Below are 27,035 nucleotides of genomic sequence, written 5' to 3'. Positions count from 1 at the left end.
CAACCAAGGCGTTCTACCCTAGCCACGATCACAAGATCATCCGTCGAGAATGGCGTCCAAAGGCGGCGATTAGGGTTGTCACCTCACCGAACAAGGAAAAAGATAGTGGCAACCAAGAGAAGAACAAGGAGGGTACAATGAACGTCGATCCGTTGGCTCCTCGAGCGCCCCTTGGGAGTCAACCAAGCATGGACAAGGATGGATTCCAATTGGTGTCGAGGAAAAGGAAAGGCAAGGCACATAAGGGAGACATGCACTCCAAAGCTCAACACATCGACAATTTGCGTTTGAAAGACAATGTCGCCACGGTGTCATTCGATCGGGATGACTCTAGTGCGAACGAGCCGAGCACTTGCTCAATGAATATCTCATGTGGGCTCCCCAACCGGGAGAAGGTAGGCTTCATCGAGGAACTTGATCCGGGAGGGATCGTTCATCGCAGGGGTATCCCTATTGTGGGCCTCAATTAAGTGACGGATCTTGGATTTTGTGATGTGAAGGTTGCACCATGTTAATTGTAATAGAATAGTGATGACCACTCTACTTGGTAGGGAGGCCCTCCTTGTACTCTAATTGGTTTTGGCGAGCTATCACTTTTGGGCGGCTCGGTGTTCCTAGTTTTTCGTTGCAATTGTCCTTAGTAATGCACAGGTGTGGGTCTACCTGAACCCTCCACCCTCGTGGTGCTTTTGATTTAAAAAAAAAAGAGTGAATCCCCCTTCGGCTTGGATTAGGCAGGCACACCTCTCATGTTTTTCGGCAATGTAGAAGTTACTCTTTGCAAGATTGATCTGCTGTCCGGAGATTCCCGCCTATTGATCAAGACAAGCTCTGAGCTGCCTCAGAGGGACTTCTGCGGCTTGGGTGAAGATTACAATATCGTCGGAATAGGCGGTGACTAATCTCCATGCATCCCCGAGAGGCTTTAAAGATCATCTCCTTCTTTCCCATAATGAGTTTATCCAGAGACCTTGAGAGGTAATCCGCAGCAATCACAAATAAGAAGGGTGATATTGGGTCACCTTGTCTAAGGCCGCGAGATGACTTGAAGAACCCGGATGGAACTCCATTAATTAAGACCGAAAACCAGCATGAGCCCACACACCTCTCAATCATGGATATCCATCTGGCGGGGAAGCCCATTCGGTCCATGACCTTGATCAATAGGGGCCACTGGACTCTGTCGTAAGCTTTAGCCATATCAATCTTGACCGCAACCCGGCGCGCTCCTCGGAAGTTCATGGAACATCTCTTGCGCCAAGAGGACGTTATCATTAAGCAGCCGGCCTTTCACAAACCCACTCTGATTTGGCGCAATAACCTGAGGGAGGAGGGGAGATAATCTCCTTGTGAGGATTTTGGTGATGATCTTGTTTGAAACAATGCACAAGCTAATGGGGCGATAATCACTCCACGAGTCTGGGCCAAGCTTCTTCGGAATGAGTACGATGCTCGTGGCCGTGATGCTTCGGGGTAGGTAGGCTCCCTCGAAAAATTGTTGGATAGCGGCCACAACATCAAACCGACCGTATCCCAGCAAGATTGATAGAAGGTGGCTGTGAAACCATCCGGTCCAGGGGCGCTATCTCCGGAGATGTCAAATACGGCTTTTTTCACTTCCTCTACGCTTGGGGGATTCGGTAGGGCTTCCACTTCAGGAGAAGGTGAGAGGCGCTGAATCAAGCCCAAATCCGGCTCCAGGAGAGAGAGGGGTCCCGGGGCAAGGAGGTTTTGGAAGAAATTCGCGGCAGAGTTCCTGATCTCCAATTCCTCCGTGAGTTCTCTCCCCCCCACATTGATCTTGTGGATGCGCATCCTTAATCTCTTTTGTTTGACCCAGCTTTGATACAATTTGGTGTTCTTGTCGCCCTCCGCAAGCCATCGAAGGGTCGCCTTTTGAAAGAAATGGACCAGGAGCGGTAGAAGTTGCTTTGAAATTTGAGCACCGTAGTAGCAAAGGTTGTAATTATGGACCACCTTATGAATGGCAAGTTTACAGTGCTCTTGGTGGTAGTCACGACATACCACGTGTGCATTACAAAGGACGTCAGAGTGATTACTATATTATGGTAATGGATATGCTAGGTCCTAGTTTATGGGATCTCTGGAACAACAATTCGAATACAATGTCAATTGAAATGGTGGAATGTATTGCCATTGAAGTCATATCCATTTTGGAAAAGTTACATTCTAGAGGATATGTGCATGTGGATGTAAAGCCAGAAAACTTTTTGCTTGGTACACCTGGAACTGCTGATGAGAAAAAACTTTTTTTGGTTGATCTTGGATTGGCTGTTCGGTGGCGTGATAATTCAACTGGTCTTCATGTTGATTATGATCAACGACCTGACGTATTCAGAGGAACTGTGCGGTATGCTAGTGTGCATGCTCATCTGGGATGACCTGGAATCCCTTGCTTATACCCTCATTTTTCTTCTTCGAGGTCGCCTTCCTTGGCAAGGTTACCAGGGCGAGAATAAAGGCTTTCTGGTCTGCAAAAAGAAGATGGGAACTTCTCCAGAAGCCCTTTGTTGTTTCTGTCCTGCACCTTTTAAACAGTTTGTTGAGTTTGTTGTTAACTTGAAGTTTGATGAAGAGCCTAATTATGCAAAATACATATCCCTTTTTGATGGGATTATTGGTCCGAATCCGGACATCAGGCCAATCAACACTGAAGGTGCTCGAAAGCTTGTATATCAAGTCGGACAGAAGAGAGGAAGGCTTATGATGGACGACGATGATGATGAGCAGCCAAAGAAGAAAGTCCGCATGGGAATGCCTGCTATACAGTGGATTAGTGTGTACAATGGGAGCTCATTAATAGTCATGTCTAAGGGTACCCCGTATCTGCAGCAGTCATATAAAGTTAGTGAGTCATTTCCATTCAAGTGGATCAACAAGAAATGGAGAGAAGGTTTTTACGTTACTGCCATGGCTACAGCTGGAACTAGATTTGCAATTGTTATGTCCCGTGGGGCAGGTTTTTCTGATCAGGTTGTCGAGTTGGACTTTCTGTATCCAAGTGAAGGTATTCATAGGAGGTGGGATTCTGGCTATCGCATCACATCAACTGCAGCAACATGGGATCAAACTGCCCTTGTTCTTAGCAATCCACGACGGAAACCTTCAGATGAAACACAAGAAACACTTCCGACTTCTGCTTTCCCAAGCACACATGTTAAGGAGAAATGGGTAAAAAATCTTTACATAGCATCGGTGTGCTATGGGAGAACTGTATCTTGATGTCTCGTAATTTTGTTGGAGTAGGTTACTCGAAGATGAAGTCCTCTCTGATCAAACTCAATTGTTATTTCTGTAATCAGAGGAAGGGGAGATCTTTGGTCTGTGGTCAAGCTGACTCTTGTTGCTCTTAGGACCTGATTTGTGCTTACTATTGCCATTGACATATAGGAGCCTGTGTAAAACCTCTGCACCGGACTGTGATTATGTCTAAATGCTTTAGGACTCCGACAAGTGTAATTCGATCATTCCTTAATGTTTGTATAGTGATGGAAATTTAATGTTTGATGACAGTATCCAGCGGCTGTGTCTGTATTAGCAGTGCTTGTAACCCAAGGATATGTTCTATTAAAAGGATGCATAGTACATGGTGGTGATTTTGAATTCAAAATGGCATTTTCCACAAATGCGCCAATATTATCTTGCCCATGAAAAGTGGCCTTTTTCTTTTCCTCCTTTTGTGAGTCACATGCACCCACCAACTCACATGCCACCCCATCCTTCACGTGGGGCATGGTACTTGCAATGGTCAGCCGGTTGACCATCTCTTTCTCCATGCTTGATCCTCCAAGATTCCGGCCTGCCGGTGCCAGCGACATTCCGGCCATCTCATCACCATCGAGCCCTTCCATTCCACTCGTCGGGACGCTCCCTTCCTTGGCCATTTGGGCTAGAGAGCTCAACATATCCCCAAAAGGGGCGAGCTTGTTTTCCGACGTCCCTTTCCTTTCACCATGGCGTTCCGCAACGAGACTATCCACCATATCAAAGACCATCTTCTTCTTAGCCCGCCTAACCTCCGAACCAGATTCAAGGCCGGCTCGTTTGAGGGCTTGTCGAGCTTTCTCCGGGTGAGGCGTGCCAACCCTTTTGGTTTTAGATTGTGCAATCGAATGAAACTTCCACTCCGGCGAGGAGAGGGGCTGCATCATGTGTTCCAAGGCATTGGCATCCCCCTCCGGCAACTCACCGCTGGACTTCACCATGTGTTGGATGCAACAATCACACTACAACTCCCTCAAAGGGGAGGGAGAGGGAGTGGACGAATTCTAGAGAGAAGGGAGAGCTTCTCTCTCGTGTTTTTAATTGATTGTTGTCAATGTTAAATTCTCGTTGTACTCTAATTTGTCATGGCGAGTCGTCACTTTTGGGCGACTCGATGTTTGTTTGGTTGTTGCAAATGGTTTTTGGTAATGCACGGGTGTGGGTGCGCCTCAACCTTTCACCCCTAGGGTTGTTTATCTTTAAAAAAAAATATTACGTCACAAACGTCACAAAATGTATAATTGTGGGCAATTTTGATTCAAAAGGATTGCTTGTTGGCCAAGTAAACCAACGTATAAGAGTTATGCTTCAAATAGGTTGTTAAGAGATGACAATTCCTATGATGTTATATCGATGAAAATAATCCTATCTTGATCCAATTACCTAACAAAGATCGTACAATAAAATTTTGTAGGTCATTTGGATAGAAGTGGTTTCCTTGTTGGCCAAGGAAAGCCAAATATAAATAGTCATGCCCGGTGGTGAGTTAGTAATTGTCATATCTTCATCCTCCTTCTCACTAAAAACCCCTCCCTCATAGTCCCACGCCGAATCATCCTTTCCGACCACCATGTCCCCACTCCGAACCACCCACCACCCTCATTAACTCACGTTAGCACCCCACCGCCGGTCACCCTCTCCAACCAACCCCAGCCACCCATACATCCCTTCTCCGGCTTACCCTCTCTGCCACCTCAACCACCACCACGCAAGCTCCCCCCTCGTCGGACTTGGCTCACGTGCCCCGCCGAGCTCCAATCCACATCTCGGCCACACCTCGCAGAAGTCTTCCCCTCGGCTGGCCGAAACAATGGGCCACCCGCCGGACTCCGAGGAGGCGATATCCATCTCGGATCAAAATATGGTCAACCCACCGGACCTTGCTCCGGGGGTTGAGGAAGCACGGGTCCTCTCGGACCAACAAATGGTTTTCCGATCAGCCGAGGCCACCTCCCCCAAACAACCGACCAAAGCTATGAAACTCAAGACCGCAAAAGCAAGGCTCAAAGTCCGGAAGAGCACCGCGGCTCCACCCTCGAAGGGCAACGGCCGGAAAAGGTTCGTCCCCTCGCCCCTCTCGGAAGACAAACAACTTCGAAAGAAACTATCGTTTGGAGAGGAAGATAGCCCCAAGGCCGGAAGTCCAAAATGCAAAACGGCTATATTTCTGGCAAGCTCCACCCAAGATGAAGAGGTAACTCCGGGTTCGAAAGCTCCCACCCATGGTTCAGGAAGGTCCGAACATTGCCGGCCATCAAGCATTTGTCCCGGAAAACATTCAAAATATTAGATTTGCTACCACCTCAAATGGGCTCCCGGCAATCTACTTCTCATCATCAGAGATACAAAAGTTGGCAACGAGTCTCGGCCATGCAATCGTTTTTTTTTTTTTTTTTTTTTTTTTTTATCAAACACCTTCACGGTGGAGGGTTCGTGGGTCCCTCATCCCTATATTTCAAAAGTGGTTGAATACAAAACGTGGCCACACCCGAAAGTGGTGTGCCTACACGAAAATTAGGAGTAGTATGCGGTCCGGTTCCACAAGCCCGGACCACATCATACTCCCTTTCAAAAGGTAAAATACAATTCAACAAAAGGAAAGACTATAACCCTTTCCACCAAAACTTGAGCCTATTCTTCCTCTTCATTATGGACCCGAATGTTCGGGATACCCATTGCATCCATCCTAATCATCGCTGTGAGGTGCCTTGGTGCCGTGAGGGCATTCATACGCCAGTAGTCATTTCTTTCTAATCCCATTTTGGCGAGGAGATCTCCTGCTCTATTCCCTTCCCGGTGGATGAAGGTGATACGGGTGTCTTGTTGGCGCTTGAGGATTGCTAGTCGTGCCATCACCCGACTAATATGGGCCGGTCCCCAGTGCGTGCCATTTAGGAGCTTAACCGCTTGTTGTGCATCCGACTCAACCCAAATAGGCCTTCTGAATTCTGCGGCGAGCGTCAACCCGAATTGGATGGCCAGAAGCTCCGCTTCGAGGGCTGAGTGAGCCTCGAGTGGGGAGGTAAAGGCTGCAAGCATGTTGCCCTCGTGGTCACGAACAAGACCTCCCCCCCGGCTTTATCCGTTGCCTCCATGTATGCTCCGTCAGTGTTGAGTTTGATCCACGGTTCATCCGGCGGGTTCCATTTGACCACCATCGCGAGGGGCCTGGTCCTTCGTGGCTCGGCCTGACTCGGGACGTTGATCTTGAGGCGGACTCCTTTCCAATGCTTCGGTTTGTAGGATCCATTGGCCATGCTATTTCTAAGGAACATTTGCACTTGCCATACCACATTGAAAGGCTTAAATTGCACCGATTGATGACGACTCCTGTTTCGCTCAGCCCAAATGAACCAAAGAATAAGGTACGGCATCGCCCGGCTGAGGTGTTTCTTACCGGGTTGTTGGACTCTCCGTGCCCAAACTTCGAGCCTCTCTGGGATGGTGTCATTGATCCGGAGAGGTGGTGAAGATCCCTCGAACCAGGAGTCAAACTCCCTCCACACACCTCGGGCGCCAGCCCCTTGGATGAAGAGATGCTGCAGTGATTCGATGCCCGGTCTATGAGGGCAGCATTGGCACTTAGATGCCATTTCCATTCTTCTCCACTGTAGCTTCGTATCCACCGGTATTCGGTTGGATAGGAGTCTCCAAATGAAGATAGCAATAGAAGACGTGAGGCCTGCTTTCCATAAGTCATCAAGGCCTTGGATGATAGGTCTTTGAGTTCGGATGGTCTCCCAAGTTGATGCTAGTGAGAACTCCCCATTGTGTGAAAGCCTCCATCTCGGCACATCCGGCCCCTCCGGGATGATTGGCGTGTCAAGGATCTTCCGGACGATGTGTTGTGTAAGGCCGGCTTGCGCTTGTAGAATCCGCAACTTGGCTTCATTCCAAGATCCATTGATAATGTAATCAGCAACATGGACAAGAGGGCCTCCCCTATCATCAAGACAAAGTTCCCTCAAAGGAACCTCTCCTAGCCATAGGTCATCCCAAAATGATATCTTACCTTCTCGCACCACCCAACGAATGTACGGTTGCGCCTGTGCCCGAGCCTTCAAAAGCCTCTTCCAAGTAGGGCTACACCTCCCCGAGGCTCTAGCTGCAAGTGGGGACGCCTTAAGGCAATATTTAGTCATCATGTACGTAGCCCAAAGGGAGTTTTGTTCCCGGAATCTCCACCATAATTTAATATTAAAGGCACGTAAGACCTCCTTGATCTTCCGAATGCCCAAGCCCCCTTCGGCCGTGGGTAGGCAAACCTGATCCCATCCTATCCAGTGCGTCCTTTTCTTCTCATTACTCGACCCCCAAAAGAAGCGAGCCACTTGTTGATCTAATTGCTTGAGGGCTCCGCCGGTTGGCTCGATCGCTTGAAAAATATGTAAGGGAATCGCCTCAAGTGTGCTTTTTATCAAGGTTAGTCTCCCCCCAAAGGAAAGGTGTCGGTGAGCCCATCCAGATATCCTAGCCGAGATTTTCTCTCGAAGAAACATGAACATATCCGTGCGCTTCACCCCCCGGTAAATAGGGACACCAAGGTAAAGGAAGGGGAACGTACCACGTGAGAAACCTCCTTCACTTTGAATTATGTTTGATCAGCCTTCATGCGCCTCGGAGATGTAGAAATTGCTCTTGCCGAGGTTGATTTGTTGTCCGGACACCTCGGCATAATGCTCAAGACATGCACGTAGCCTCCGGAGGGGGTTTACGGCCGCTTGCGTGAAGATGATGATGTCGTCCGCATAGGCGAGGTGGCTGATCTCCATGCTGCCTCGGGTTGCTTTGTATGTCATCTCTTTGTCTCCGAGGATAAGTTTATCGAGTGATCTCGAGAGATAGTCCGCAGCAAGGACGAAGAGGGCGGGGGAAATGGGGTCCCCTTGTCTAAGGCCACGAGTGGATTTGAAAAAGCCCGTCGGGGCCCCGTTGATAAGGATCGAGAACCAGCATGTCCCGATGCACCTTTCTATGAGCGCCACCCAAGGTTCGGGGAAGCCCATTTGCTTGAGGACTTTTAGGAGGAACGGCCATTGAACCCTATCATAGGCCTTGGCCATGTCAATCTTGATAGCAACATTAGGGGCTGGTGTACTTCTATGGAGCTCATGGAACATCTCCTGTGCAAGGAGTACATTGTCATTGAGGAGCCTCCCTTTGACAAACCCGCTTTGATTCGGTGCAACAACACTTGGAAGGAATGGGGCAAGGCGCCTCGTGAGGACTTTAGTAATCACCTTGTTGATCACGTTACACAAGCTAATGGGCCTATAGTCTCCCCAAGTCTCGGGTAAAGGCTTCTTGGGGATGAGTACGATACTCGTGGCCGTGAAGCTGCGGGGGAGGAAAGCCCCACCAAAAAATTGCCTAACCGCTTCCACCACGTCTGGCCCCACAATGCCCCAACAAGCTTGGAAGAACAATGCCGAGAAGCCATCCGGGCCGGGCGCGCTATTGGCCGAGATATCGAAGACAGCTCGTTTCACCTCATCTGCATCCGGGGGTTTGGGGAGGCCCGCCAACTGCTCCGAGGGAGGGAGTGGATGTAAGAGGCTGAGGTCCGGATCCACAAGCTCCGGGTAGCTTGGGGCTAGGAGGTTTTGAAAGAACTCAACCGCCGATTCTTTGATGGCCGTGTCATCCGTAAGTTCACGCCCATTAGCGTTAATCTTGTGGATACGTAGCCGAATCCTCTTCTGCTTCACCCAACTTTGGTAAAACCTAGTGTTTTTATCCCCTTCTTCCAACCAACGGAGGGCCGCCTTCTGACGCCAAAAATCTTCCTCCATCTTAAGGAGAAGGATGTACTCAGCAATTTGTTTGTTGACCCCTGTTCTATTCCGGGCCGAGGGGTCACCTTCAAACTCCGATTGAGCCAGCGCAATGTTCTCTTCACAAGTTTTGAGGCTGGCGTGTATATTCCCAAAAACCTCCTTGTTCCATCTTTTAAGCGTTTGTTTGATCCTAGCCAGCTTGATCTTCAAATTGAGGAGGCCCACAGCCTCCGTGGGAGCCATCCAATCTTCTTGCACCAACTCACCAAAACCCTCATGCCGGACCCACATGTTTTGGAACCGGAAGGCTCTACCACCCCCGTGGGCATTAGGTAGCCTGCATCTGACGAGGAGAGGCCCGTGGTCCGAAGCAATACGGGGTAGGTTAGTGACTCTTATTGCATCAAACAATTGGGGCGTCATCTCACTAATCAACACCCTATCCAGCCTTTCCATGAGGCCGTTCTTTGCCCAGGTGAATTCAGCCCCATCATAGCCTGGGTCCATTAGTCTGCAATCCTCAATGGCCTCTGCGAAATCCACCATTTCGGCCTGACGATTTGTGTCGCTTCCCGTCCTATCTCGAGTGGAGAGGATTGTGTTGAAGTCCCCTCCAATGAACCACGGTATTCCCTCCGAAACTTGGGCAATATCTCTCATCTTTTCCCAAAGGGCATGCCGCTCTCCTCTCGTGCATTTAGCATACACGGCCGAGATCATAATAGGGGTTGAGATCCGGGGACAAGTGAGCCTACCATGTAGCAGCTGGTCCGTGTCATCCATCACAACAAAATCCATCCCTTCCTCCACAAAAATCCAAATTTTCCCATTGGTGTTCGTCCCCTTGTAGGACAGCCCCAACACTTTCGAGAATTTGTCCGGATTAGGGGAGGTAAGCGGCTCCAATATTGCAAGAAAACAAATATTATGAGATTTAATTAGTCTTTTTAGGACGTTTTGGGTTGACGCATTCGCGATTCCCCTAACGTTCCAAAATAGAAAATTTAACGACATGATTAACAAGAGGAGTTCGTACCCAGCGGGATTGACCCCCCTCCTTGGAATTCAATGATTTGAAGGTCCTTCTCCCCATGAGATGCCGCGGCCTCCAAAAAGGCGGGATTGGCGCCCTCATCGATTTCATTATGGGAGATGGTATCATCCCAATTTTCCTCGTCTTCCATATCATTTTCCACGAAGTTCTCTTGAGCCATGAGGGTGAAATATCGGTTAGTACTCAAGTGACTTGATGGCCCTTGTGCCTCGGTTTTCTCTAGGTCGAAGGGTTTAAAGAAGCCTTTCGGGTGCACATGGGCCCCCGAAGTCGGGTACACTTCTCGCCGCGCCATATCCGCTCCTCTTGGCGTACCCCCGCGCCCATTTCCAAAAGAGGGGAATTTAGCGAGCACCCCTTTAGGTGAAGAGGTGGTATGCTCATCATGGATGATGATCATGTCCTTACTCCCGGCACCTTGCATATCACCCAAAAAGTCCGGCCCCGACCACTCCGCCCCCGAGTACATATTGGCTCTCGGGTTCATCCGGATGTTGCCTTCCTTTCCCTTGTGTTTCCCTTGTTGTTTCCATTCCATGTTATTATCGGTGTGCCTCGGATCAGTATTGTTCTTCTTAGCTCCTATTCCTCCGTGTTGTGGTTGTTTTGGTGTTGCTAAGTTGTAGTTTCGTTTTGGAGGTCGATCCGCCTTCCCGGAAGCGTAACAAACTTCACTCTTGTGACCGACATGTTTGCATTCTCCACAGTAGGACGGGATCTTATCCCACTTTACTTGCTGCACCAAAGGACGCCCACAAATGTCAAGGATGATCTCGTCGGGTGGCGGCTTTGTAATGTCGATCTCAATGCATAGCCGCGCAAAGGAGAGTCTTGATTTGTTGGCCGTCGCTCTATCTACTTGGATCGGGTTACCAAGGAGTTTCCCAATGGCATAGAGGGCCGATTGATCAAATAGGTGGATCGGGAGTCCAATTAGGTTGCACCATATAGCCGCAATTGGAGATTCACAATAGGCGTCAAATTCCGGAGACCATTTGAAAACTCTCATCGGATGCCGATCAATGAACCACACCGGTGTCCCTTTGGGTCCACTTAGGAGCCGAGCATAATCCGTCATGTCCTCAAATTGAACAAGAATATGTTTGGCGTTAATATATTTCCAAGTATAGCCACGGCAAAACTTAATGTTGTCTAGAGCCTTTTGGATTTGATAGGAAGCCGGGATTGAGTGCGAGAACTTACCTACAATAGCATGGCCGAGGGACGAGGCCAACCTTTGGATTTCTGACCCGGAGAAGTAAATGGATGGCACTCCGTTTGCCGTGGAAGCAAAGCCGATATTTTGGATGTTCTCCGGGACAAAGACTTGCGGGCCTTCAACCGCCGAAGGCCCCCGCACCATGTCGGCCATGGATTTTGGCTTGGTGGGGTTCCCCACGCCCGGCTCGGTATTGCCTCCTAAAGAGTTGTGTGTCGGCTTATCTTTTGATTTAGCTACACCGTTTGGGTCGGTTCGCGGATCATCACACGAGTCCCTCTCGACCCTGGGTGCGTAAGGAGGCCGCGGCATTTCTATGTCCATCTCGGTCGGCGTCGGTTCCATCGCATGCGTGTCCGAGGCCGAAGGCGCGGGCGTGTCTCGAGGGGGGTTGCGGATTGCATTGGTCCTCGGCCATCCCGTACTCACTAACGCCGGGCCGGCTTCGAATGATGCTCGGATTTTCCGGGTCCTTCCCTTTTCGAGAGGTGGGAAATCCTCAAGGGAAGGGCCATGCTCAATGAGAGGCGCGCATTGTTCAATATCTTTGTCTCTCCGGTCTGGGAGAAGGGTGACCTTCGCCGTGTAGTCCGTGGCCGGTGAGGGTTCGGCGAGGAGGGGCTGCGCCGCCGCCGCATCAAGCATCTCCGCCGCGGCCAGGTGAATGATTTGGAGGATATCACTCTTTTTTGGATTCATTTGCTGCATTGGTAGGGGTGAGCATGGCTCCACATGTGACTTCCGGTTTTGGTAAGGGGCAAAAGCACTTTCCGAAAGGTGATTTGTTCCCATGCCCAATTCGGGCAAGTTGACTATCTCACTCCCCAATGTACTTTTTGGCACACATGCTACGGTCAAATCCTCTTGGGATACGCTTAGGGGTCCGACATCATCCCCTCCAACGGTCATCTCGCTCATGACGGGTCCATGGTCGAAGGGTGGCGCCACCTCCGCCGCCGGTGCATCTCCGTGAACCACCACTTCCATTTGGACCCCCTCCTCGGATGTGGGGGCTTTAGGAAGGGCTCCTAGGCCAAGTGCTTCCTTGCTATCAATGGAGCAAGCCGGAAAAAGATTTACCTTGGATTTAAGGCTATCAAGGTCGGGGCTCGGGACGGATGACTCGGGCTCGGAGGTCTCCTCTTCTCCAAAGTCGAGCTTCTTCCTAAGTTGTTTGTCCTCCGGGAGTGGAGAAGGTACGAACCTTTTCCGGCCATGACCTTTTGTGAGAGGTGCCGGCGTGCTCTTCCTAGCCATCATCCTATTCTTCTTGCTTTGCATTTTCAAATCTTTGGCCGAGACCTTTGGTGTTGGGTCATCGCATGAGTGGAAAATCATAAATTGGTCCGGGATGGACCTAGCCTCCTCGGGGTCTGGTGGGGCCGGGGTTGGGTTCGTGGGGGGGTCCGGCATGGCCAGCCGAGGGTGTGACCGCAGCGCCGAACCAAGGTGGGGAGACGGTGGAGTTGAGGAGGGATGGTGACACGACCGGCGTGGAAAAGGTCTCGGCGGGTTGTGGGGGGGTGAGGTGTGGTGGTCGGCGTGAGGGAGTCGCGGCGGGTCGTGGGTGTGAGTGGGTGGACGGCGAAAAGGATCAAGGTGGGGGAATTGCTAGAGAGAAGGGGGAGCGTCTCTCTCTAGAAAGCATTTTCTCGGCCATGCAATCGTTGGTAAGCTCTCCCATTCTATTCCGGCTTCGCACCAAATTCAAAAAGCTCTTGATAACATCAAATTTAGCCGAGGCTTTACATGGAAATATATTAACGCTAAAGATATTCTTATTCAATTCGAGGATATTGCGGATTATGCCCGATTGCTAAGCGGCCCCAAGGGTACCCCGGTATGGTTTGTTGACCGACACCTTATGCAAGTCTTCAAATGGTCCCCGGACTTTGATGCATATTGTGAATCCCTGATTGCGGCAATTTGGTGCAATCTAATCGGCCTCCCCATCCACCTATTTAACCAATTGGCTCTCTTCGCCATTGGGAAACTCCTAGGTCCTCCTATCCAAATGGACCGCGCCACAGCCAACAAGACTAGATTATCCTTTGCTCGTCTTTGCATCGAGATCGATATAACGAAGCCACCACCCGAGGAGATCATCCTTGACATTTGTGGGCGAGAAACCGTGCAACAAGTGAGGTGGGATAAGATCCCGACGTATTGCAATGAGTGTTGGCACGTGGGGCATAAGAGCGAAGTTTGTTATGCGGCGGGTAAAGCGGTTCGACCCCCAAAGAGGAACTATAATTTTGCCATGCCGAGACAGCCACACCAAGGGGCCCAAGGTTCGAAGGGAGGATATGATCAACCGAAGGAAAAACTGAACAACAAGGAGGTGAAACAACAATGGAGACCCAAAGAAACGGAAGCGCAACTAATTACAACACCAAGCACTAGAGATACGAAAGATTGAGATTGGCAAGGACCGGATGTCATGGGCGATTTGCATGAGGATGGCCCCATGGATTTGACCATTCATGCCGACGAGGGTGACAAGAGTTGGAGTGCAACCCATTTGCATGGTAGGGGGTTCGGCCTTCACACCCTTTCAGCATGGGAACGGCGGAGGGAGCATGGCGAAGGGAGAAATAAGTAACCACCGGGCTACACCCTCGTCCAAGGCTGGGGGACGGCGCGAAGCAGCCTCGGCCTCGGGTGATCTAGTGAGACCGAAAGGCTCGTTCAAGCCTTTTGACTTAAAAAGGTCCGAAGCACAAGAGTCGAATAACCACATGAGCACCAATCGCTATTTCTCCCTAATGGCTCGGAAGAACTTCGTGGATAATGATTTGGAAGATACGGATGATGGGGAAGAGAACATACCTCTCAAGGATGATGATGGTGGAGCCATTCCCATACTTATGGAGGCCGAGACATGCTAAGAGAGGAATGACCTCCAAATCATTGAATTTCAAGGGGGGCTTTCACACCCGCCGGGTACGAACTCCTTTTATTAATCATGTCAATACAATTTCTATTTTGGAACGTTAGGGGGATCACGAACGCGTCAACCCAAAACGTCCTAAAAAGACTAATCAAATCTCATAATATTTGCTTTCTTGCAATAATGGAGCCGCTTACAATCCCTAACCCGGAAAAATTCTCAAAGACATTGGGGCTGACCTACAAGGGGTCGAACATCAACGGGAAGATTTGGATTTTTGTGGAGGAAGTGGCTAATTTCGAAGTTGAGGATGGCTCGAAACAGTTGCTCCATGGGCGGTTCACTTGCCCTCGATTACCAACTCCTATTGAGATATCGATTGTGTATGCCAAGTGCACGAGAGGGGAACGACTTGCATTGTGGGATAAGATGAGAAGAGACATCACTCAAATGTCGGACGGGAGGCCTTGGTTTTTTTTTCAAAATTAACTCCTATATAAGGGAGGAAATTACAAATAAACTCCTATACTATAGATAGGAGGAAAATACAACTGATGTCAAGAGGGCTCGAACTCGACACCTCATGCAATAATGTTAAGCTCTTTGCCGCTAGGACAATGGCTCTGGACAGGACGAAAGGCCTTGGTTCATTGGAGGGAACTTCAACACCATCCTCTCCACTCGCGACAGGATGGGAAGCGATACCAATCGACAGGTGGAGATGGTTGACTTCGTCGAGGCCATCGAGGATTGTCGATTGCTGGACCCGGGCTTTGATGGCTCGGATTATACCTGGGCTAAAAATGGCCTCATGGCTTAGAATGGATAGGGTGCTGGTCAGCGAAATGTCAACCCAACTTTTAGACGCAATAAGAGTTACTAATCTCCCCCGGGTAGCCTCAGATCATGGGCCAATACTCGTCCGATGCAGAATGCTGAACAACGATGGGAGTGGTAGAGCGTTCCGGTTCCAAAACATGTGTGTGCGGCACGAGGGATTTGCTGATTTGGTGCGACGAGATTGGATGGCTACCACGGAGGCTGCAGGCCTACTCAACTTGAAGATCAAGTTAGCAAGTATTAAACAGACATTCAAACGGTGGAACAAAGAGGTCTTCGGGAATATCCACGCCAACCTCAAAGCTTGTGAAGAGAATATTTTCGTGGCTCAATCTGAGTTCGAGGAAGACCCCTCGGCCCGGAACAGAATGGAGATCAACAAACAAATGGCTGAGTACAACCTCCTTCTCAAGATGGAAGAAGACTTCTGGCTCTCCGTTGGCTGGAAGAGGGTGATAAAAACACTAGGTTCTACCAAAGCTGGGTTAAGCAAAAGAGAATTCGGTTGTGAATCCACAAGATAAATGCTAATGGGAGGGAACTCACAGATGACCTTGAAATCAAAGACTCGACGGTCAAGTTCTTCCAAAACCTCCTTGCGCCAACCTGCCCGGAGTTGGCTGCCCCGGACCTAGACCTCTTGCAACAACTACCCTTCTCGGAGCAATTGGATGACCTCCCCAAGCCGCCGGACGCGGATGAAGTAAAAAGGGCGGTCTTTGACATCTCAAGCAATAGTGCCCCTGGGCCGGATGGGTTCTCGGCCTTGTTCTACCAAGCTTGTTGGGGAATCGCAGGGCAGATGTAGTGGATGCGGTTAGGCAATTTTTATGCGGGGCTTTCCTCCCCCCGAAGTTTTACTGCCATGAGTATTGTACTTATCCCTAAGGAAGCCGTCTCCCGAAACTTGGGGAGACTATCGGCCCATCAGCTTGTGCAACGTAATTAATAAGGTGATTAAATAAGTCCTCATGAAGAAACTCGCACCTTTCCTACCCCATGTCGTCTCACCGAATCAAAGCGGGTTCGTAAAGGGGAGGCTGCCAAATGACAATGTGCTCCTCGCACAGGAAATGTTCCATGAGCTTGCTCGATGCACCCCGGCCCTGAACGTTGCAATCAAGATTGACATGGCTAAGGCCTATCTATGATCAGGTGCAATGGCCCTTCCTACTCAAGGTTCATATGCAAATGGGATTCCCAGGACCTTGGATTGCGCTTATTGAAAGATGCATTGGAACTTGCTGGTTCTCGATGCTCATTAATGGCGCCCCGGCAGGTTTCTTCAAATCCACCCGCGGGCTCAGGCAAGGCGACCCCATCTCCCCTGCCCTGTTCGTTTTAGCTGCAGATTATCTCTCACATACCCTTGACAAACTTATTCTTGGGCACAATGAGATGACTTTTAAAGCCACCCGTGGAAGCTTGGAGATCAGCCACCTCTTTTTTTTTTTTTTTTTTTTTTTTTTATAAAACACCCCGAGGGGCGGAGGGTTGAGGCGGACCCACACCTGTGCATTACCAAAAACCAATCGAAACAGCCCACCATACACCGAGTCGCCCAAAAGTGACGACTCGCCAAGACATGACAAATTAGAGTACAAAGAGGGCCTCCCTAGCGACTAGGATGGTCATCTATCTACTCTCAAAATTCCTATTACAATTTGATGCAACCTTTGCATCCCCAACGACCTTTGTCCATCACCTAGTTAAGGCCCACAATAGGGATACCTCCGCAAGGGACATGCCCTCCTGGGTCAAGGACCTCGATGGTGCCCTCTATCTCCCGGTTGGGGGGCCCACATGCGACACTCATGGAGCAAATGCTCGAGTCATTCGCACCCGATGGGACACTCCCAAATGTCACCGTAGCAACATTCTCCTTCAAATGCCAATCATCACCGTTTGGAGCCTTGGTGTGCATACCGCCCTCATGTATCTTTCCCTTCCTCTTCCTCAACACCAATTGGAAGCCATCCTTGTCCACACTTGGGTGACTCCTACTAGCCACCCTTGGCTTTGCCGATCCCGCACCCGATGTACCCTCAATGTTCTCCGCATGGTTGTTACAATCTTTGGCTTTATCCAATTGTCCAAAGGACGGTGGGGTGCCGGACCAAGCATCCGCCTTTGGACGCCACTCACAGCGGATGATCTTGGCGGGATGGCTCGAATGGTTCTCCTTGGATGGTGCTCGGCGCTCCTTGTCTCTACCCCGAGCCTTTCTTCCTGTTGCATGGCAATCCTCTTTCTCATGCCCAACATGTTTACAATTAGCACAGAAAAGTGGAATACGGTCCCATGCCACTTTGTACCGTGAATCTTTGCCTCGGATATTAAGGATGATCTCTTTCGTCGGAGGAATAGAGATGTCAATCTCTATGCAAATCCTCGCGAAGGAGAGTCGGTTTTGATGGATTGTAGCATGATCGGCTTGTAGTGGCTTGCCTAGTAGTTTACCAATCGCCATGAGAGCCGATTCCTCATAAAGATGCGCCGGGATTCCCATGATGTTGCACCAAACGGCAACAACCGGCGACTCGAAGAACAGAACTCCTTATGGGCAAAATACATGATGGCCAAATATTAAACTTTGGTGGAGGCTCCGAGAACAGAACTCCGAGCTTTTAATATTAAACTTTGGTGGAGGCTCCGAGAACAGAACTCCTTATGGGCAAAATACATGATGGCCAAATATTGTCAGAAAGCATCCCCTCTCAAAATACATGATGAACATAACTCCTTAGAGCGTCGGGAAGACATAGTCCGACGTGGAAACGGTTACTAAAAGTGCGGCACCAAGACCACCCTCACGTTAGATGGGTGGTGGGACAGGGAAAGATTTATTTCTGGGACGACATTTGGATTGAGGATGTCGCGCTAAGGGGGTTATGCATTGATGACCAGGTTTCCCCCTTGACCATGGTTTCGGACTTTATTCAGGAAGGGTCATGGGACGAGGCCAAACTACAAATGCTCCAGGATCAAGCCGGACTTCCCCAACAAGCTATTGCACAAATCCTCGACACACCAATTGTCGCGGGGGGAGCCGGAAATCCCGCGATGGAACCTCTCTCGAATGGGTGAATTCTCGTTGGCCACGACATGGGAAACCATTCGGTCTCAAAGGCCGGTCATCCCGGGGCTTAATGATATTTGGAAGGCCGGACTCACCAGATCAATTGCCAATGCTACCCTAATGGACCGAACGCCGAATCCCTGCAACACCTCTTTAGTCAATGCCGTGGGGCAACTAGTATTTGGAGGGAATTCGACGGGTGGTTCGTGGGGTCCTCTCCACCGATCAGAATCAACGATACAATCCCAGAGAGAGTCGACGTGTGGTCTCGAAGGACTCAACAACAAGATAAGAAACACTTGTGCCATGCCATGCCATACCTCATCATGTGGTTCATTTGGGCGGAACGAAATAGGAGCCGACATGATCATGTTCCCTTCAAACCTTACAATGTGATATGGCAAGTGCAAACCTTCATCCGTGACAGTATGGCTATCGGCACCATCAAGCCGAAGCATTGGAGAGGCATGCAACTCAAGATGAGTGTCCCAAGCCCAGCCGAGTTGCGAAGGCCAAGACCGCATGAGAGTCAAGTGGCACCCCCGAACCAGCCTTGGATAAAGATTAACACGGATGGTGCAGTCTCGTTAGCGATGGGCAAGGCAGGAGGGGGAGTGGTAATCCGAGAGCATACCGGGAAAGTCCTTGCCGCCTTTGCGCACTTGATGCTCAATCAGCCCTTGAGGCCGAGCTCATGACCATCCACCACGGCCTCGTCATGGCTAAGGAGTTCAATCGGTCAATGTGGATTGAATCAGACTCCGAGCAAGCAATCAAGCTCTTCAATGGCACAACATGGGGGCAGGCGCATGTCCGCCGAATCATGGCGCGCCTAGCCATCCTCAAACAACAACACCACATCCGAGCCTCATTCATCCACCGGGAGGGAAACAAAGCGGCTGATTGGCTAGCTAAGTTGGGGCTCGACCAACCAAGCTTCCGTAGCATGGCCGAACAAGCGCTCCCTAGAATGCTCAAGGCCATCGCCCGTATGGAAGAGATGGGAATCCCCAACATTCGAGTCTGGAATGAAGACAACGAGTAGTCAAAGTGCCGAGGAGGTTATCACGTCTTCGATTGCTATCTTCATATGGGGACTCCTTTCCAACCGAATCCCGGCGGATACGAAGCTACAGTGGAGAAAAAATGGAAATGGTGTTTAAATGCCAATTTTGCCCACAGAGACCGGGCATCGAATCACTTCAACACCTCTTCATTCAAGGGGCTGGTGCTCGCGGTGTGTGGAGGGCGTTCAACTCCTGGTTCGAGGGATCTTCACCACCCCTCCGGATCAATGACACTATCCCAGAAAGGCTCGAAGTTTGGGCACGAAGAGTCCGGCAACCCGGCAAGAAACATCTCAGCCGGTCTATGCCATATCTTATTTTATGGTTCATTTGGGCGGAACGAAATAGGAGTCGCCATCAATCGGTGCAATTTAAGCCTTTTAATGTGGTTTGGCGAGTGCAAATGTTCATCAAAAATAGCATGGCCAACGGATCCTACAAACCGAAGCACTGGAAAGGAGTCCGCCTCAAAATCAACGTCCCGAGCCAAGTCAAGCCACGGAGGACTAGGCCCCTTGCGATGGTGATCAAATGAAACCCAGCGGATGATCCTTGGATCAAACTTAACACTGACGGAGCATACATCGAGGCAACGGATAAGTCCGAGGGAGGAGGAATTGTTCGAGATCATGAGGGCAACATGCTTGCAGCCTTTGCCTCCCCACTCGAGGCTCACTCAGCTCTAGAAGCGGAGCTACTTGCCATCCAATTCGGGTTGACTCTTGCCTCAGAATTCAGACGGCCTATTTGGGTTGAATCGGATGCACAACAAGAGGTCAAGCTCCTTAATGGCACATGCTGGGGCCCGGCCCACATTAGCCGGGTGATGGCGCGTCTCGCAATCCTCAAACGCCAACAGGACACTCGTATCACCTTCATCCATCGGGAAGGGAATATAAAGCAGGAGATCTCCTTGCCAAAATGGGATTGGATAGAACCGACCTACTGCCGTATGAATGCCCTCACGGGTGCCAAGACACCTCACAACAATCATTAGGATGGATGCAATGGGAGTCCCGAACCTTCGGGTCCAAAATGAAGATGAAGAATAGGGGTCGGGCGTTGGATGAAAGGAGTGTATAGTCTTTGTTTATGCTCAATAGTATTTTGATTTTTGGGAGGGAGTATGATGAGGTCCGGATGTGTGGAACCGAACCGCATACTACTCTTGATCTTTGTGTAGGCACACCACTTTCAGGTGTGGCCACGTTCTGTATACATCTCCTTTTGAAATATAGGGATGAGGGACCCGCGAACCCTCCACCGTGAAGTTGTTTAATAAAAAAAATACAAATAGTTATGCTCTAAACGAAATTCAATGAGACAACCATGACTATTCTGCTATATTGACCAAAATGATCTTGTCTTTGATGTCATTACGTTACACACGTCGCAAAATGTGTAATTGTGGGTAATTTTGATTCAAAATGATTGCTTGTTGGCCAAGTAAACCCATATATAAGAGTTATGCTTCAAATAAGCTGTTAAGATATGCCAATTGCTAATATCGATGAATATGATCCTATCTTGATGCAATTACCTAACAGAGATCGTACATTGAAAGTTTGTAGGTCATTTGGATGTAAATGGTTTGGTTGTTGGCCAAGTAAAGCCAAATACAAAGAGTTATGCTCTAAATAAAATTCAACGAGACAACCATGACTATTGTGCTCTATTGACCAAATGATCTTGTCTTTGATGTCATTACGTTACACACATCACAAAATGTATAAGTGTGGGCAGTTGTGATACAATTGACCTATAAACTATTATTGTAAGATCTCTGTTACATAATAGCATAACGATAGGACCAGATCATTTCGGTCAATAGAGCATAATAATCGTTGTTGTCTCGTGGAAGTTCATTTAAAGCTTAACTCTTTATATTTGGGATGCTTGGCTAACAAGCAAACCATTTCAATCCAGTTGACATGTAAACATTCAGTGTACGATCTCTTTAAGGTAATAGCATACAGATTAGTTTTTTTTTTAATCAATAGCACCATGAGGGTGGAGGGTTAAGGCGGACCCCACACCTGTGCATTACTAAGGACAGTTGCAACGAACAACCAGGAACACCGAGCCGCCCAAAAGTGACGTCTCGCCAAAGCCAATTAGAGTACAACGAGGGCCTCCCTACCAACTAGAGTGGTCATCAATGTACTCTTCACTATTCTATTACAATTAACATGGTGCAACCTTCACATCATAAAATCCAAGGTCCGTCACTTTTTTTTTTTTTTAATCAAACACCTTCACGCTGGAGGGTTCGTGGGGTCCCTCATCCCTATATATCAACAAAAGGCCATTACTTGATTACAAGAGGACCAATCTTTCTAAAGCTAGAGTGACAAAAACAATTTATACCACACCCTATTACAAAAACACCACAAGAGTAATAGGGGTCAATCCGGGGATGGACCGACACCCACATACTCTACGGCGTCCGGTACAAAGCAAGATCGGTGACCACTTTCCGTGCCTCGTGCTACTCTCGTTCATCATCTCTCACCCGAAGATTGGGGGACTCCCATTTCGTCCATCCGGATGATGGCTCTAATCCTTCTGGGAACATTTTGTGGGGAATTTGTTGGAAATTATCTTGTTCCACTCCCATTTTGGCGAGCATATTAGCCGCTTTGTTGCCCTCCCTATGAATGAAGGTGGCCCGGAATATATGTCTACGTTTGAAGCCATGCAAAAGGGCCATGACGCGGTGAACTTGTGCGGGCCCCAAGTCGTGCCATTGAGCAACTTAATAGCTTGTTCCGCATCTGATTCAATCCATATGGTAGGTAGGTTGAACGCCTTCGCTACCTCCAACCCATAGTGTATGGCCATGAGCTCGGCCTCAAGAGCCGATTGAACGACGAGGGGGGTTGCAAATGCTGCAAGTAATTTCCCATTGTGGTCCCGAACAAGACCCCCTCCGCCACCCTTGTTTGTTGCCTCAAAGAACGCCCCATCCGTGTTAAGCTTGATCCATGTGCGTTCCGGGGGGTGCCACTTAACCGGCATAACTAACGGTCTCGGCCCCTTATCTCGGGGTGATTCGGAGGGCTCATTCCGAGTTTCACTCCCTTCCAATGCTTCGGCTTGATGTGACCATTGGTCATGTTGTTGTGGATGAACATGTGAACCTGCAAACAACGTTGCACGGTTTGAACTGAATTTGCTCATGTCGACTCCTATTCCTCTCCGCCCAAAGGAACCACAGAATGAGGTATGGAATGACTAGACTAAGGTGTCTCCTATCATGCTGTTGGATCCTAGCGGACCACACTTCCAACCTGTCCGGGATGGTGTCGTTCACCCTAAGAGATGGGGCCGAGCCTTCGAACCAACCGTCGAACTCCCTCCAGACACATGCTGCTCCCAACGGATGAAGAGATGTTGAAGGGACTCGGTGTTTGTTAGGCCTCCGTGGGCAGCATTGGCATTTCGACGCAAGCTCAATCTTCCTCCATTGGAGCTTGGAGTCAACCGGTATCCTGTTTGACAATAATCGCCAATTGAAGATTGCAATAGATTTTGTAAGGCCAGCCCTCCAAATGCCGTCGAGACCTTGGATTCTCGGCCCTTTGCGTACGTATAGTCTCCCAGGTCGTAGTGAGCGAGAACTCCCCGAGCCGAGGAGAAAGCTTCCATCGAGAGACGTCCGGTTCTCCCGCGACGATTGGGGTATGAAGGATTTGTGTGATAACCTCTTGTGGCATTCCAGCCTGGTTGTGAAGTTGACGTAACTTAGCCTCATCCCAAGTTCCACCCCCAATGTAGTCCGAGACCTTGGCCGATGAGGCGCCCCTATCGTCAAGGCAGATCTCGCGAAGGGGAGATTCACCAAGCCAAATGTCATCCCAAAAGTAGGCATCGCCCTGATCGATCACCCATCTAATGTGCGGATTGCTTGATTTCTCACTTTCATTAGCCGCTTCCATGTCGGGCTACTTCTCCCCGAAGGGGAGGCCGCAAGGGGGGAGTTTTTATGACAATACTTGGTCTTCATGTATCTAGCCCAAAGGGAATTTGCTCCCCCGGAACCTCCACCAAAGTTTGATACTGAAGGCCGGAGGACTTCTTTGGTCTTACGAATGCCGAGACCCCTTCGGGGTGGGGAGGCAGATATCTGATCCCACCCAATCCAATGTGTTTTTTCTCTCTGTTGACGATCCCAGAAAAATTTTGTAATCCATGATTGTACCTCTTTTGATAGGAAATTAGGGATGAGGGACCGCACGAACACTCCCCCGTGTAAGGTGTTAAAAAAAAAGCTCAACATTGAAAGAGGAACAGAACAATATGCAAAGCACAGCCAAAAGTGGTCGGAAATAATTCATCTTTTGAGGCCCGTGGAGATTTGTTTGGTTGCATATGAGAAAGGAGAGATTTCCTTCCTTCCTTCGAAAAGAAGTCCAAGTTGCAGCCAAGAGTATATGAACATTCCAAGTTGATTGCAAAAGTCAAATGATAATGCTTACAAACTATCACATGATATAAGAAGCTCTCCTTCTCTCTAGAATTCGGTCCACTCCTTACTCTCCCCTCTCCCTCTCCCTCCCCTTTGAGGGAGATGTAATGTGATTGTTGCATCCAACACATGGTGAAGTCCGGCGGTGAGTTGCCGGAGGGGGATGGCGATGCCTTGGAACACACGATGCAGCCCCTCTCCTCACCGGAGTGGAAGTTTCATTCTATTGCACAGTCTAAAACCAAAAGGGTTGGCACGCCTCACCCGGAGAAAGCTCGACAAGCCCTCAAACGAACCGGCCTTGAATCTGGTTCGGAGGTTAGTCTGGTTCGGAGAATGTACTCGGCAATGTTTTTATTGATCTCGGTCCTGTTCCACGGCGTTGGGTCACCCTCAAAATAGGCTTGAGCTTGCGCGATCCCTTCCTCCATTGCTTGGAGATTGGCGTGAATGTTGCCAAAAACCTCCTTGTTCCCAGCCTTAAGGGCCTTTTTGCTCCTAGCAAGCTTAGTTTGGAGATTTAAGAGCCCACTCGCCCCTGTCGGTTGAGCCCAAATATCTTGAACTAGCTGCAAAAAGCCGTCGTGCCGGACCCACATATATTGGAATCGGAAGACACTACCCCTCGAGGGCGGCCTCGGCATCGAACACCTCGCAAGTATCGGACCATGATCCGAGGATACCCTCGGGAGATTAGTCACCCTCGTTGCCTCAAACACATTTGTCCATGCCTCAATGACAAGCAACCAATCCAACCTTTCAAACAGGCCATTTTTAGCCCAAGTGAATTCCGCACCATCAAACCCCGGGTCCAGAAGCCTACAGTCTTCAATGGCTTCGGCAAAATCAATCATCTTTGCTTGCCGATTGGTTTCACTACCAACCTTGTCTTCGTGTGCAAGGATCGTATTAAAGTCCCCTCCAATCAGCCACGGTGTTCCTTCCATCCGGGTTGATATCTCCCTCATTTTATCCCACAGGGGATGTCGCTCCAATATATTGCATTTAGCATATACCACTGAGATGGAAATATAGTTCGCCATGCGGTGCGAAGTTAGCCTTCCATGTAGGACTTGGTCCAAATCCTCCTCAATAATGAAGTTGGCTCCCTCCTCGGCAAATACCCATATCTTGCCGGACATATTTGATCCTTTGAATTTTAATCCCAGCGCCTTAGAGTACCGATCCGGGTCGGGATTAGTAAGTGGCTCCATTATTGCAAGAAACATGACATTATAACACTTAATTAGTCTTTTTAGGACGTTTTGGGTCGGCGCATTAGCGACTCCCCTAGCGTTCCAAAACATGAGGTTGTAAGACACGATTAACAAGGAAGGCTCGTACCCGGAAGGTTTGAAGGCCCTCCTTGGAATATGACGATCTGATGGTCATCCTCCCTCGTGTGCGTGCCGGCATCAATTTGTAACGGGGTGTCCTTGGGTTGTGCACCAACGGTCTTCAAATGACATGCTTACAAGCCTATTTATAGGCTAGAATGGACTCTTGAAAGTCTCACATCATTAGTACAACTTAAGACACTTAAAATGACTCATAATAAAAGAAAAGTAACTCCTAAACCTTTGGTGTAACTCTAGGATATCTAAAGTCACTTGTTTAACATAAAATGTAACTAAAACAGACCCTTCATTTTGGCTGCTCCAACTTGGACGAAAATTCATCATGTATCATCAATTTGGGCCTCCAAAATGTGATATGTAGTGACTCCAAACTTCAAGTCTTGGGCTGCCCACAAACTTGAATAATATTTACCACTTTGCCCAATGTAGAATAGTCTTGTAATTGGGCTTTTATTTCAACAACTAAAAGCAACATGGACTCCTTTATCTTCTTAGCTCTATCTCTTGTAATTGGCCCACTTGAAATGATCAATGGATCCATCTTCTTGTCCTTGTAGATCAGCTTGGTTATGTCTCCATCATTCCCTTCTTCTTCAAGAGGATTCATCCTCGAATCTAATTCACCAACATAAGGAGATATATCAGAAACATTGAAAGTAGCACTTACATTAAACTCACCAGATAAGTCTAGTTTGTAAGCATTATCATTGATTTTTGCAATCACTTGGATAGGTCAATCTCCTCTTGGCTGCAATTGGACTTTCTTTTCGAAGGAAAACTCTCCTTTCTCATATGCAACCAAACCCAATCTCCCGGCTCAAAGATGACTTGTTTTCCGACCCTTGTTGGCTTGCTTTGCATATTGTTCTGTCCTCTTTTCAATGTTGAGTCTTACCCTTTCATCATGCAATCTTTTCACCATTTCAGCCTTAGCTTTTCCATCAAGACTTGCCACGTTCTTTCAATAGGTTTGGAATCAAATCTAGTGGATTCAATGGATTAAAAACCATACACAACTTCAAATGGAGAAAAGTTAGTAGCAGAATGAACACTTCGATTATAAGCAAATTCAAGCAAAAAGGTAAGCATTCCTCCCAGCTTTTCAAGTTCTTTTTTAGCTAAAGTTTCGTAGTAATTGAGACAAAGTCCTATTAACTACTTCAGTTTGTCCATTAGTTTGTGGATGACAAGTAGTAGAAAATAAGAGTTTAGGTCCCAACTTATTCCAACAAAGTCCTATTAACTACTTCAGTTTGTCCATCAGCCGACTCACCAAATTTAGCCAATCTCGATCACTCCACAATTGATCTAGGAACACCCATGCAAATGGACAATTTCTTTAAAGAACAAATCAGCATATGAGATGCATCTTCAATTTTGTGACATGGAATAAAATGTGCCAATTTTTTAAAACCCAACTCAAAACTAAGCAACTTAGAACTCAAAGTAGTGATCAAAATGTACCACCGAGACAATGCATCAGCCACAATGTTTTCTTTTCCCTTTTTGTATTTGATTACATAGGGAAATGATTCAATGAATTCCACCCCACTTAATATGTCTCTTGCTAAGCTTACCTTGACCTTTCAAGTACTTGAGAGATTCATGATCCGTATGAATTACAAACTCTCTAGGCCACAAGTAATGCTGCAATGTTTGCAAAGAAGCTCTAACCAAAGCATATAACTCCTTGTCACACGTTGGATTAGTTCAATTGAGCTCCTTTCAAACTTTTCACTAAAGGAAGCGATTGGCTTTCCATCCTGCAACAAAACAGCTCCTATGCCTACTCCTCCAGATGCATCACATTCAAGCTCAAACTTGTTATCAAAGTTAGGCAAAGAAAGAATTGGTGCAGTTGTAACTTTTCTTTAAGGAGATTAAAAGCATGCTCTTGTTTTTCTCCCCAATAAAACAAACATCCTTTTTCACAATTTCCTTCAAAGGTGCTGCAATTGTACTAAAATAGCTTTTCACCTTCTCCTTTTCCATTTCAAT

At 48.5% G+C, this 27,035-nt stretch overlaps 2 protein-coding genes and 1 pseudogene across 2 annotated transcripts; 2 read left to right on the top strand and 1 right to left on the bottom strand.

Moving 5' to 3' along the window:
* Nucleotides 1–952: 952 nt before the first annotated feature.
* On the top strand, nucleotides 953–3,426 carry LOC121749494 (annotated as a pseudogene).
* A 10,982-nt stretch (nucleotides 3,427–14,408) lies between these two features.
* Nucleotides 14,409–15,873, top strand: LOC121749493. Its single transcript, XM_042144061.1, has 3 exons — nucleotides 14,409–14,695; nucleotides 14,857–15,517; nucleotides 15,586–15,873. The coding sequence occupies exons 1-3, from the start codon at nucleotides 14,409–14,411 to the stop codon at nucleotides 15,871–15,873; spliced, it is 1,236 nt and encodes a 411-aa protein (XP_041999995.1).
* Nucleotides 15,874–23,939: 8,066 nt separating this feature from the next.
* LOC121749492 lies at nucleotides 23,940–24,893 on the bottom strand. The gene has a single exon (XM_042144060.1). It carries the CDS (start codon nucleotides 24,891–24,893, stop codon nucleotides 23,940–23,942), a length of 954 nt encoding a protein of 317 aa, XP_041999994.1.
* Between the last annotated feature and the right edge of the window lie 2,142 nt (nucleotides 24,894–27,035).

Source organism: Salvia splendens, chromosome 9 (assembly GCF_004379255.2).
Source record: "Salvia splendens isolate huo1 chromosome 9, SspV2, whole genome shotgun sequence".
NCBI lineage: Eukaryota > Viridiplantae > Streptophyta > Magnoliopsida > Lamiales > Lamiaceae > Salvia > Salvia splendens.
This window is presented reverse-complemented; position numbering and strand designations above follow the sequence as displayed.

Bases quoted from the DNA above. Each gene is read 5' to 3' on its own strand.
- LOC121749493 (XM_042144061.1), top strand. From the start codon at position 14,409: ATGGAGCCGCTTACAATCCCTAACCCGGAAAAATTCTCAAAGACATTG. The intron at 14,696-14,856 runs GTTTTTTTTTCA...GGCTCTGGACAG, and splicing joins ATGTCGGACGGGAGGCCTTG to GACGAAAGGCCTTGGTTCAT. The intron at 15,518-15,585 runs GTGATAAAAACA...TGAATCCACAAG, and splicing joins TCTCCGTTGGCTGGAAGAGG to ATAAATGCTAATGGGAGGGA.
- LOC121749492 (XM_042144060.1), bottom strand. From the start codon at position 24,893: ATGGAGCCACTTACTAATCCCGACCCGGATCGGTACTCTAAGGCGCTG.